Source organism: Lathyrus oleraceus, chromosome 5 (assembly GCF_024323335.1).
Source record: "Lathyrus oleraceus cultivar Zhongwan6 chromosome 5, CAAS_Psat_ZW6_1.0, whole genome shotgun sequence".
NCBI classification, from domain to species: domain Eukaryota; kingdom Viridiplantae; phylum Streptophyta; class Magnoliopsida; order Fabales; family Fabaceae; genus Lathyrus; species Lathyrus oleraceus.
Window position 1 is genome coordinate 435852318 of NC_066583.1, and position 14336 is coordinate 435866653.

The window sequence follows — 14336 nt, forward strand, 5'->3', positions numbered from 1 at the left end:
AAAATTGATTTCACTAATTGGATGATGGCGGGGTGGGGATACCCGAACCCGTTTGGGGCGGGTTTGAGTATAAATTCTCCATCTTCATTTGAATTTGGGGAGAGGAATGAGGATTGTTTGGAGATTCGAGTTTAGGTTTGAGGGAGGTAAAAACCGTCTCCGACCCGCCCCGTTGTCATGCCTAGGCATAATGATAGTATGAAAAAATGGAAAAGAAAACTAAAAGGCACGTAGTAATAGATATATTTTGCTGATTATTTATATTGGTAATTTAAAATTGTTGGCTAAATTAAATGTAAAATTAACAGGAATGCTAGAATGAAAGGATGTATTTGAAATGACCAGTTTGTTTTATCTTTAAAAAAATGGATTTTTTCTTTGTATTTTTGAAAATGGATTATAAAAAAATGTTTTTCAAAATATTACAAGTTTTTCTAAATTTGTTTTTTATAAATTAAAAGATTGAATTATTCATTCTATAACATAAATATACATTATTGAAGATCAAAACATAATCAAAATCATAATTTTTTCAAAAAGTTGTATCTTAAAAATGATTTTTATGAAAAACTATTTGAAATAGCTTCAAAATTAAGTGATTTTTTGAAAATTTGATATCCAAAAAAAGTTTCGATAAAATGATGAAATATCTAAAATAACATTTTAAGAATAATTATTCAAACCAAATTTTCATTTGAAACTTTTATGAAAAGTTTTTTTGTAAATTTTTTTTACACTAAAATATGTAACACTATAAAAATCATTTTTAAAAAAACCAAAATAAACGGATCCATAAATAGAAGAATGATGGAGATTGATTTTCTTAGATAATAGATTCACCTACATTACTATAATCTCTACCAGATTGCTATATTCTCGATCTCTTTTTTAATAAATACAGTCCTTATTTAATAATTAAACCTTAATGACTTTTAATCTAAACCATGAACATTTTAGATCTTGGTAAGGATACAAAACCGGCAAACTTTAACAAAAACTTCTAGCAAGAACTATTTTATTTCGAAAAATTGAGGGTTTATAAGAATTTTTTCTTTGAAGATTTTTACTTTTTAAATCCAAAAATATTATTTATTATTAAAAAATATTATGAACATTCCGATAACCATAGAATTTAATTTGACATTTACCAATCTTCCATTCATTGAATGTCATATTACTTTTTATAATAACTTATTTAAAAAGATATGAAATTTAAATACGTATTTTATCTAAAAAATACCGATACCCAACTAAAAATTATGGGTAGTTAAGAATCTACCTTATTTCATCAGTCTTTTGAGATTTTTTCAGCCTTAATAACTTATTTAAGTAGAAGTTGTTTGGGAAGTGAGATGGTTAGTTAAGAATCAACCTATAAATTTGCCATGTTGTTATTTCTGTGTTGTATTTGAGTTGAGTATCTATTTTCTTGTCTTTAATGAAATTTCATTTGTTTATAATAATATAAAAATATATGTGGGTTGTGAGCTTGTTTAAATATATATTTTTCTTTATAATAAGGAGAAGAGAAAGTATTTTTTATATAGAAGAAGAAAAAAAAGAAAGCTTCAAACTTATAATCCACATAACTTATACTAGTATATAAAAGATATAATTGTTCTTGGACATGTAATTTTCAAATCACCGTTCATTTTTCCAAAATGTAGAAATTAACACATAGAATTTTCAAACAGCCAACACAAAGAGATATAAAACTTTATACGAAATAAAAGAAAAAGACAAAATATAAAAAGAATATATGAAAAGTATATGTTTTCAACAATAATTTGAGTTTTCTGAAATAAAAAGTCATTGACCTTAAAACATTCTATGATTACTGCTGCATTTATTTGTCTATATACTTTATCTTATATAGACTACACAAAACCAATATAAGTTTCTCTAACTGCTGCTGCATCATCACATCTCATAAAAACCTCAAAAAGTTGAAGTTTGAGAAAATGAAGAATAATATTTCAAAGAGAAGTGGTGTAAGAAAGTATCATAAATCAGAACAGCCACGCCTTCGATGGACACCTGAACTTCATCAATACTTTGTTCAAACTGTTGAAAGTCTCGGTGGAAAACACAGTAAGTATACTTTTTCTTCATCAAATCATAGGGAAAATCAGAAATATTCAAGAGATTATTTGTTATTCTACAACAACTTCTAATCATTTTTACATATTAACTCATTCTGTAGAGGCAAGTCCAAGACACATTTTGAATATGATGCAAGTGAAGGGACTCAGAATCTCTCACATTAAAAGTCATCTTCAGGTATATATCTATATATATATATATATATATATATATATATATATATATATATATTAAAATTCATATTCACCCTTCTTTTAGAATATTTTATTATCAGAAATACTCGTCGTCATTATCTAGTAATTTGTCTATAAGAATACATTATCTATAATTTTAGATTTAAATTCGAATCAGCATGTTTCATCCTCTTGTTGGGACCGTCTTTAAAGATATACAAGATAAACTATCGCACATATGTTATAAAATATTTATCATGAGTCTTTAAATATACAAAACCTGCGATTAATTTTCACAAGAGCCTCTAAATATTTGAGACGACTTTACAAATATTTTGTGACAATGAGATTTGAAATTATATATATATATATATATATATATATATATATATATATATATATATATATATATATATATATATATATATATATATATATATATATATATATATATATATATGTGTGTGTGTGTGTGTCATGTTTCTAGTTTAGTTCTTTTCTATGTTTTCTATTCCTTTATGGAAAATTCTCTTTTGATAATGAAATCATGGGACTGAAGAAACAAAATCCAGTTTTAGGGTAATTTTGCAGTAGCTACGTACAAATTTTACTGCTCATACAAAAAAAACAATAGTAAAGTATTAAAGTATGTGGAAACAATGATTTGTGAACTTTTCACAATTCCCATGTATATCTCACACTCATTGATGATTATCTTCCTTTTACTTTTCATTTTTCATGACAAAATTTCTTCGAGAGTCATATCTGTTATGCCATTATCAACCCCACTTCTATACGTTGTTACTTTTCTTTATAAGCTCTTTCACATTATGGAAAGAAAATAATTTCTCATTTATTTAAAATGTATTTTAAACATGCACAATATGCTGAGACATTCGACCACGAATATGCAGATAATCAGTCTTTTCAAAATTTTCAGAGTTAAATTATACTTAGCCTAAAAATTATCTATCAAATTAAATTATGATAAAATAAAATATCTATTTTTTTCTCTTGTTAAAAGGTGACAATCACACATATTCGAACTTGAAAATTTCATTAAGATTATTAAGTTACTAGACCAAAAAAAAACTAATTAGGATCTAGGTTAGGTATATGGGCATTATATATAATATGATTTTCAAGAAAAAGCAAAACATAGAGAGATGAAATTTTCCTTTTCTTGTGTCGTCAGGATCTATAAAACCAAACGTGTTTTAGGTTACTTTTTGAGATAAAAAAGCACACGGCTATGTAAGCTTTAGAGAAAGAGAAAAGAGAATTGCTTTTTTTTAATTACTTTTATATATACTTTGAAAATCGATTCTACACGACACTTTTGTTCATTTTAAAGGTTTTAATTAATTAATATTCACCATGATTACGTACATGTGTTACATTCTTCTTTTGGTAAAAATATGTGTTACACTCATAATTAGTGTCATGCTAAATTTGTATTTGCATGGTGGTTGGTTTTTAGATGTACAGGAACTTGAAGGGAGGGAGGATACTTGAAGAAAATTCACAATGCAATCATTGCTTCACTTCTTCATATCAAAGGTAACTTAAAAACGAATCCAAAACTAAATAGAAAATTGTCCATAAAAGTTCGTATTATACAAAACAAGATAATCAATTAACTCTTAGACATTGTTTATATATATATTCAGATTGAAGAATATTACTCAAGAAATTCAGCCTTTATACAGTAAAGGACATTCACAAACAAGTGAAACTGGTCATTATGATTTAAATCAGGTACTGTTTTAATTTCGTTGACATTACACCGTCTTTTGTTTTTTTCTTTTGGATAGGAAAACACGTTTATTATTTCCTTACCTTATCAATTCAAACTTTTAAAGAACTAAAGATTCAAATTAAATAAAAACATTGACAAAAAAAAAGTATTTAAGCAGCAAATCATTGAACATTTTTTTAATAATAGAATAATATATTAATAAGAAAGATTAAAATCACACAAATATAAATAATGTCAATAGAGAACTACCAAAGATATAAAGCAAAATCCAACGTGAAATAAACACTCCAACCAACTTAAGAATAAACCAAACAAATGAAAACGCACCTAAACAACTAAAAATCAATCATTTTATCGTCAAAACCAGCATCAACACATTAAAATTTACTAAGATGATAACAAAACCACAAATCTGTACCTATTCTACAATTAAGACAGACAATCTATCTGCTATTGATTAAGATAGATGATAGGACTTTGAATTCATTTCGAATATGTGCATGAATTCATCTATGATTTATCGAAAAACCATTTTTAATAGAAAAGTTCTTTTCCTCCACCTCTTTCATAATTTTTGAAACACCATTATAGATTATATCATTATGAACTCTCTAAATGGTCTAGACTACAACGTTCTAGATCATAACAAAATCACTCATAGACTTGACCATATCATCTAAAGAAAGGAAAGATTAAAAAAGAAATCGCTAGGAAGAACCACATGTTAACCCAACTACTAGAATATCTTATACCACACAGACAAGAATAACTCACAAAGAGATAGATAAGACATTGACTCTACCGAATCTCCACAAAAGAAAGGATAAGAGATTCCATTAGGATCAATAATTATCCCCTTATATACATGTTATCTCTCGGAAAAAATCTATCTTGCAAAAACTTTTATGAGAAGACCAATATTTTAATAGGAGCCAAACTATTCTAGATAAGGGAAAAGGTCACAATCTCAGCCGAAAGACCAAGAATAAACCAACAAATTGAGCATGATAGGCGGATGAAATAGAAAACTATTTCGTATGCTTCCAAATCACTAATAGAGAATCAAATTTTAGAGCATAGAGAGGAGATTTTCATACACAAGTAACTCTTTAAGAAAGAATGGTCTTTTTCACCTGAGTTCTCAAACCAGGTCTCTGTTATCCACCTTACCGATCTCTCTCACTAGTCCATTAGAATGAATGGAGTTAAAAAAACAGAGCAGAAAACTTGAACTTTAAGGGAACGGGTCCTAATCAAGAGTCATTCTAAAAGGAAATCTAGAGGCTCGACCTTAAGGATACTATCAACAAACTGATCATCAGAAGATTTTTTTTTTTACCTATAAAGAGACACATTTTCTACCAAATTGAAGTAGATCAAAACTCCCACATCCTTTCCCCTTTAAAAGAGGAAACAATTGAAGTATCATACCTAACTACCCGAATATTATACCACATAGCTAAGCACATGTAAGCAACTTACATCTGCACTTAACCAGAGTTGGATTAACATGTAGAAAATCTCTAACTCCTAAACACCCCCTATACACACGCACACTTCTACTCTTAGACTTACAAAAATTATTTTATTTCATTTCATTTAAGAAATAGATTTCCCCCTCACCCCTTCTTAAACAAACATTTTCTTGTAACCTATCAGGCTTCTTCCAAAATCTAACAAACATCTTAAATAAGACAAGAAGAATATATAAATAATATTAAGAACAGAAGAACCATTCTACCTCCTAAACTAACATATATGTGTTTTTAGGAATGGAGGCTCCTAATCATCGAATTGACTAAAGGGATCATGTCTTAATTGGTAAATTTCTTACTATAACAATATAATAATAATAATAAAACTCAATTTATTAATATGTTAGTTGAGATAAATCTTACATGCTCTTGGAGTAAAAACATATATAACGAGTTTCTTTATAAATGGGGACTTTATTTACACTAATTTGTACGTAATTAACAGTATAAAGTAGTTTTATACAAATATAAGTGTTCAATCACATTCACTTCTTATTATTTTAAGATGATATTTTTATATATTTATTTAAGATATATGTCTGGATTAAATATGATGATTTTATTTCTATAAAATTATCAAGCTTTTTTTACTGTAAAAAAACATCACAATTTTTAGTCTATATAATAAAGCCAATATAAATTTGTGAACAAGTTTTCACAACATATTTAAAATATTATAAAAAATTATTTCATAAAAAATTATTTTTAGTTTTAGATTTTTGCTCATGTTAAAAAAATAAAATATTTGTGGAAGATTTTTTATAATATTAAAAGTATGTGAAAATCATTTAAAAATCAAAACCTAGATGGTAATTAAACACTTGCAATATAATTTTATGTGAACTATAAATTATTATGAATATATGAATCCTAATTTACTTTAAAAAAAATATATTGTGAATTCGGATCAACATTTTATATATTAAATGTCTCTATTGTCTTTTACTTTTTGTGTTAAGCTTACAAAACAACAATAATAAACTGAAAATTTGTTTAAAGTATTTTAAATTCTAAATAATAGGGTTTCATGCTATCTATAGATCAATTAGAATATTTCCTCATTCAAACTAATTCAATCTTTATTTTATCTCAACTCAGTTATATCAAGTCAATATCCAATCCAAACCAATTCATTCAAACTCAAAGCTATTTTATTAGGATTTGAAATTTTCAATTCGCAAATCAACAAATTCAACTCATAGATATATTATATTACTTTTATTTTATTTTGCTATAAAAGAGATTTGTTTAGTTCAGATTTAGTTTTAAAAGCACGAATGGTCGATTATTGATATGTTTGGATATTAAAAGTGATGAAATTGACCAACCCAATTCACACACACCCGGTACTAATTATACTCAATCATTCATCTTTAACTTTTGAAAGAGACATAATAGTTGATGTTCTATATATTGTAGGAGCCTGAGTCAAGTGCATGCTTTCATAGTGATATGTCAAATGAAGAAGGAAATTGTATGAGTACCAAATATCTAAATCTCCCATTTCCCTCCGGTTCTCTGTTAATTCCAGTGGCGCATAGTGATACAGGAAGAACACATTTTTCTTCATCAAATACAACAGATAAACACTTTGTAGAACCTAGTTCTATAAAATCTAGCGATTATATAAACTTAGACCTATCAATTTGAATATACATGCACATATAATTTTTTTAACTCACGTGTATTGGACCTTATAATTATCAGGTAATATGTTATTTTACATTGAGGACAGTTTAGTCTTTTCATCTTTAGTATTTAAACATTTCTATTTGTCTAGTATTGTTAAGATTTTGCATTCTATTAGAAACCTAATATCCTTTGTTCTTTCTCTTTACACTTCTTCTCTATGTACTCATTTTATAAAAGTGAGTAACTGTTGATAAGTGGTAACCGACTACTCCAAATATGAATCATTTAGTGTGTGTGAAGTCCGGCATTTTTGAAGATTTTGTCTGAATGTGATATTGTGCATGACGCATTTAATCAGTTTTTTTATTGTGCTAGCATGTCTCTGTCATACCCCAATTTTATCCATGGTATTTTAAAATTTTCATATATTCGATTTTATTTCACTTTACATCACCCGCATAACATAACATGCATTTCATCATGAATAATACCTAAAATGTCGGCCAAAATAAGTTCTCGAATATACAGACAAATTGGTTGAATTGTTTCTCAAATATATATGTTAGATCAATGGACGAAAAGTTTCGAAATCTAGCTTGCAGACGTCAATAGTATTAATCTACGGTTCGCGTAGTTTAACACGACGTGCTCGTTTTATTTCTTCGACAATTTTTTCAGTCGTATTTTGATCAGTTTGAGCCTTTTTACCGATCGAAATTTATTTCAAAATTTGATAAAAAAACCTGTTTGTTTTCTAGAGGTTTATTTTGCGCTAATCATTATGGTGCATTCAGTTTATTTTTTCGAGTATTTTTTTGCCAATTTTTATTCATTTTTTAATCTTTTTATTTTTATTATTTTGTCAAAATGTTTGAAACAATTAAATAGAATTATCTATGTTTTTGTCTCTATTTTATTTTGATTATTTAAAAGTTTGAATTTATTTGATTTACTTGTTTTCAAATTCAATTTTCACCAAAATAAATATCTAAGGTCATTATGGGGTTTAATTAATTTTGAAACCTTAAAAACCTAGTTTATAAACTAAAAAATTATGGCCAAGTAAGAAAGAGCTAGCCGTATACCACTCGGATACTCTCTCATTTCACAAAATTGAAAGAAAAAAAACATAAAAAGATAAAGAAAAAAGAAAGAAATGACGAAGACGTTCTTCTTCATTTTGAGAGATCTTCTTCTTTATTCATGTAATACTCACTTTCACTTATTGAAAAAGAAACATAACAAAATATATGGAAGCTACAAATCATTCACCATATGTCTCATTTGAAATGAAAATGAAAAGTTAATAAATTTGATATGAACGTGAGGATCATTTTGAACACTACTTCTTTTTTCTGGTTGTTGCATACAAAATCCTCAATCTTCTTCTTTTTCTTCTTGCGCAATCTTCCTCTCACAATATCACACTTCAAACTTCATAACTCCCTCCTCACTTAATATTCAACCAACTTTTCATTATCCTCCCTCCGACGAACTTCCATCGGTGCAACAGTCACACATCCACCATACGTTGTTGTCAAATCCGCTGGAAAAATCTCGTAACCACCGTGTAACTTGTAAGACCATAATTTTGACCCCTAATATCCCTCATGCCATCTCATTAACTTGACATTAACATTGGGATCACATCTTGGTATCCTCCTCACCTATCATTCATTGGGTTTACACTGGGAGAGATCATCAAGCATTTGTGATTGTATCATACTTTATTTTGTTTACTAACCAAAATCCAAAAATATGTCTAGTGTAGTTTTGTTTCTTTTGTAAGTAATGTGTATGCCCACTTGTGCTTCATCAAGCTCACAACTAGGGTTTGAGACCCTCAAAGAAAGGGATCAAGCAAAAAAAGGTTCACATTGGTTCTAAGCATGATATATGGATCCCCATGTTCTTTATTTGTCATTTGATCAAGAATTCATCAAGAGTTTGAAGCTTGTTTGTCAAGGAAGTCCTAATTCATCTGTGTATCTTGTGCGCCTTCTTAAACAAGTTTCTTTAACATTTGGTCAAAGATATCAATGGATACTCCATTTTACTTTATCATAAGCATATATGATTCTCCATGAGCCTCAAAGAGCAAAAGAATTTCAAGTTTGCAAGTTGGTTCAAGGAGGTTGACCAGAAAAGTTAACTAATCAAATCTAGGGTTCCCTAGACCCTATCTCCTACAATATTTGTCATATGAAAATGATTCCAAGAGAAAAGTTACTCTTTATGATATTTCAAACAACTTTCATGTTGTAATCAAGAGATAATATTTCTTGGAAAATCATTTTTTATGGTGAAAGATTATAGGTCATTTTGTTTGTGCCCTAGATAGATGGTCAACTTCCAAGAATCATAACCTCGTCAATTTTTATGATATGAAGATGATACAAGTCTCATGATTAATTTCAAGATGTCTTTTTTGACTTTGATTCTTTAAGAAAGGTAAAGTTCCACTTGCAAGGTCATGTTCCATGAAGAAATATTATAGGTCCATTTTGGTCCTCATCATTGAACAAGCATTTTTCCTAACTTCTAAAATCCACAACTCTATCATGAAATCTCCAAATGGTTTCAAATTTGTGACCAAATTTAATATAATTGAAAGAGCTACAATTTTGAAAAAGGAACCAAAGTCATTTAAATCTCATAGAAAAAGTTATTCAAGGTGGAAAAAAGGGTCATTTGACTTTTAACTTAGAAAAGTTTCAAGTATGTTTGATTCCTCCAACTTCAAGGCCAAAATTCATCATGTTACAAGCTTTAAATGGAATAATTCCCAACATCAAAGTTGTTCCCCATGATGGTAGCTTTTCAAAGAATTCAATATCATTCCATTTGGACAAGAATTGAGGGACTTGCGCATGGTTTCTTTGCATGGCCCAATTTGGCAACTTTTGAACTCAAATGTTACACTCCTTTGCATGGCCTCATGTTATGATCTAATAATCATTTGTGCACGAATTTGGATAGATTACAATCATCATTTGATCTTAAACACATGCCCATGCACCCATGTGTAAGACCCCAACTTTGACCCTAAGATCCCTCATGATATCTCATCATTTGCATTAGCTTTGGGATCACACCTTAGCATCCTCGTTACCCCTCATTCATTGGGCTTGCATTGGGAAAGATCACCAAGCAAATTTGATTGTATCATACTTTATTTTCATTGTTTTCTAACCAAAGTACCAAAAATATGTCTAGTATAGCTTTGTTTCTTTTGTAGGTAGTGTGTGCATCCACATGTGCCTTATCAAGCTTACAACTAGGGTTTTTGAGACCCTCATGACAAGATATCAATCAAGGAAAGTATAAAATTGGTTATAAATATCATATATGGATCCTCATGTTCTTTATTTGTCAGTTTGATCAAGAGTTCATCAAGAGTTTGAAGCTTGTTTGCCTTGGAAGCTCTAATTCATCTAGGTATCTTGTGTGACTTCCTCAACAAGTTTCTTCAACAATTGGTGAAATATTTCAAAGGATACTTCATTAAATATTATCTCAAGCATATATGATCCTCCATGAGCCCTAAAGATAAAGAGAACTTCAAGTTTGCAAGTTGGTTCAAAGAGGTTGACTAGAGAAACTCAATTGGTCAAAACTGGGGTTCCTTAGACCCTATCTCCTACAATTTGTGTCATATGAAAATGATTCCAAGATAAAAGTTACTCTTTATGATATTCCAAACAACTTTCATGTTTAAATAAAGAGCTAGGTTTGCTTGGAAAGTTATTTTTTATGGTGAAAGATTATAGGTCATTTTGTCTGTTTTTGAGAGAATTGTGCATGGTTCCTTTGTTAGGCTTGTTTTTGCAACTTTTGCACACAAATGTTTGTTTCCTTTTGCATTCTTCCATATGATGACTTTAGTATCAAATATGCACGAACTGGAAATGGATTGCATCATTGGTTGGGCCTAATTCAATGCCCATGCACCCATACACAACATTGCTATTTTTGGTCAATTTTCAAATGGTGTGGAAATCAATTCATGAGCTTATAAATAGATGAGTGTTGCTTCATAAATCATAGACACACATTGCCCAAGTCTTGCTAAGAAACCTCAGAACCCTACTCCATAGAATTCCTTGAAGATTTTTTTGAAATTTAGTTTGAATTTCTCCTTCTGTTTTGAGATTAAAACTCCAAGGATTCATTGCCATTTTCATCTCAATTGATCACTGCAAGCAAGAGGAGGAAGAACCAAGTGGATTCACATTGCGATCAAGCCAAATCACTTCTATCCGAAGGTGATTTTTCCAAAACTTCAAGCCTTCGATTCTCTCTCAATTCTCCATCATTCTCTTTTTTTATTGCTTGTCTAAAGACCTACCAATGTAGGCAACAAGATTGAGTTGCTTTGAGGTGAAATCGAAGCAACTCAGATCGTGTACCTCAAAATTCAATTCCTCATATCTCAATTTATTTGGAATTGGACAAAATTGAGGCTAAATTCGAGCTCCTGAGCTTTTTCTCTTTAAAATGGTGTCCTTATTTTTCATTTTCTTGATGATTAAGGGTGGACTAGTCTGGTGAGATTCACCGAAGAAGACAACCAGAGCTAGGGCTCCAGTGATGTGTTGATGTGTCTCCAACCATCTGATCATCCCAAAACATTTTGATCTCATCCTTTATTTTGTTTGACCCAGCATGTGGCGCATTGACTCTAGAACATGGTGGAAAGCGCGCACCTGGCCATCAGACCTGCCACCTCAATTAATGAGGGAGATCTGACGACCCTCTTTTTTCTATTTTCTATTTTATTTCTGATTTTTCATTTAATCCATTTATTTTGTTTAATTCATATTAATTTCATTTTTAATCCAAAAAATATGGGACTTTCACCAAAAATCTTTAAATATTTTCCTCTTTCATATTTTAAATTAAAATCATTCTTTGGATTAATTTTGATATTTTTCATGAATTAAATGATTTTTGACTTCTTTTAAATATTTTTAAAATACTTCTGACTTTCCAAAAATCATAAAATTTTTTGTCTAAGGTTATTTGACCTTGTTTGACCTAGGATAAATCCCTTGGCCATTTATTTGGTGTTTTGAAGGGATTTGAGGTTTTGTCCATTTTAAAATCCATTTTAATTTGATTTATAATTGATTAAATGTTTAAAAATTATGTTGAGCCATTTTTATGGTCTTGTGATGTTTGACTTTCTGTTTGGTCTTGGTCATGGTTGATTTAACTTTTGTTTAATCAATAGCTTTGGATCGAGGGGATTGATGAAATATACATTTCATCTCCCAAAATAAATGGATGGTATTTATCAGATGAAATTCCTCTCGTGACCAATTTTCATTTCTAATTTTCCTTCCCTCTTCATCTTCATCCCCATTCTTTCCCAACCCCTCATTGACCAATGATTTCTCTAATGTCTAAATGCTAGTTGATTCATCAATGACCTTGTGTCAGATGAATCAACATAAGTCTGACTGAGATAGGTCTTCCCCCATTTCTTTTAGTGTGTGGTATGTTTTAGGAGTTTGGTTCTTTGTACTAAGTCTCTAACAAGCATTAACACCTACATTTTTATTTCCCGAGCTCAGATAGTTGTGACTTCTACATAAGTCTAATTACGATTGCTTAACATAGAGCTAAACTTGTCTCTCAAGGCATATCATTTTGGTAGGTGAGATTGTAAGTCTCCCATTCTTCATGGAATTGTGTGGGAACTTGACTTTTTTTTTTCATTCATGAGAGCTAGTGGCGTACTTGTTGATTTATCCAAGTTGGAGCCATTCTCATGGATGATATCTTGGTTCAAGGATTCATACTTGTGAATGAATGGTTAAGTGTTCTCCAAAGAATTACTTAATCAATTAAAACTCATCACTAACATTTGATTAACTTTTATTAATGTTGTTTTACTTTTAAGTTATTTCCCTTATGCACTTTAAATTTCAGTACCTTTATCATTAATTTCCATTTACATTTCATGCAACCTGTTTAAGTTTCAAGTCTTTCTCACTTTGATCATTTGAGCCATATCTTGTGATTGTATATATTATTTGTTTGTTTTGTTTGTGGTCTTAGGACCTTAAAACACCTAATAACAACAAAGACCCTAAAAAGAATCTTGGTGGACTGTTGGATTTGATATGAACTTTTGGACTTAGAATTAGGAAACATTCCCTATGCTAAAGGACTTGGCTAATGCCAATATTCAAGACTGGGCTATCCTTGACTATGCTTTCATCTGATGCAAGACCTTGAGTGCCTTTGATTAATCTGTTGCTCTGCCTATATGCTTAATGGTTATATTGTTATTATTGTCTATGTTTGATGTTTCTTCTGAGTTGATCAAGGAATATTTCATCTGATACATTGGAAGATATTAAAGACTGCTAGCTATTGGATTACTTGCTTGGATATATGGCTATCTTTATTTGATGCCTTGGTCTTCATTTGGTTTGCTTGGATTATTGCATATTGCTTGTTGTTTGTCAAAGTCTAAAGGAAAATGGGTTTCTACATGACATTCTTGTCTGTTGGATTGCATCCCATTGGTTAGATCTTTTAAACCCTTAACTTTTAATTTTTGTCTAGGGTAGCCTCTTCATCTCCTCCCATTTATTTAATTTCAAAATCTCTCCCTCTTTTCAAAAATTTATTTGTTTGTGCTTTTCAACTTATATGTGTTTTAATGATTAGAAACTTTGGCCTTATGCCACTGAATTTTTAAATCTTTTCTTAAATCAAACTTGTAAATGAACTTAACCATATTGACTTAAATTTCAAAAAGACAAAAAGAACTAATAACCCCATTTAAATCTTTGGCCTTTTGTGCCCTTTTCTTGTTAAATATTTTTTTAAATCAATTCACCAACTTCTTTGAAATTTTTACCACGAACTTCGGGGTTTTGATCCCTCATTTTTATGTTGGTACGTAGGCATAAAACCGAAGGTCTTGTCAAACACAATAATTAATGAATTCTTTTTTCATCCCATCACTCTATATTTTACCAAACATCATTTAGACCAAAAAACATATGTACATAAAAAAGGGCTCCCTAGGAGTACCTATGACACTTTGGGTGCTAACACCTTCCCTCTATGTAACCAACCCCCTTACCTATAATCTATGACCGTTTATTAGTTTTGATT

General features: G+C 29.7%; 1 protein-coding gene across 1 annotated transcript; it reads left to right on the forward strand.

The window, feature by feature from the left end:
- Positions 1–1852: 1852 nt before the first annotated feature.
- LOC127085289 (myb-related protein 1) lies at positions 1853–7304 on the forward strand. Its single transcript, XM_051025817.1, has 5 exons — positions 1853–2091; positions 2204–2280; positions 3757–3836; positions 3947–4034; positions 6990–7304. The coding sequence occupies exons 1-5, from the start codon at positions 1962–1964 to the stop codon at positions 7218–7220; spliced, it is 606 nt and encodes a 201-aa protein (XP_050881774.1). The 5' UTR covers positions 1853–1961; the 3' UTR covers positions 7221–7304.
- Positions 7305–14336: the final 7032 nt, after the last annotated feature.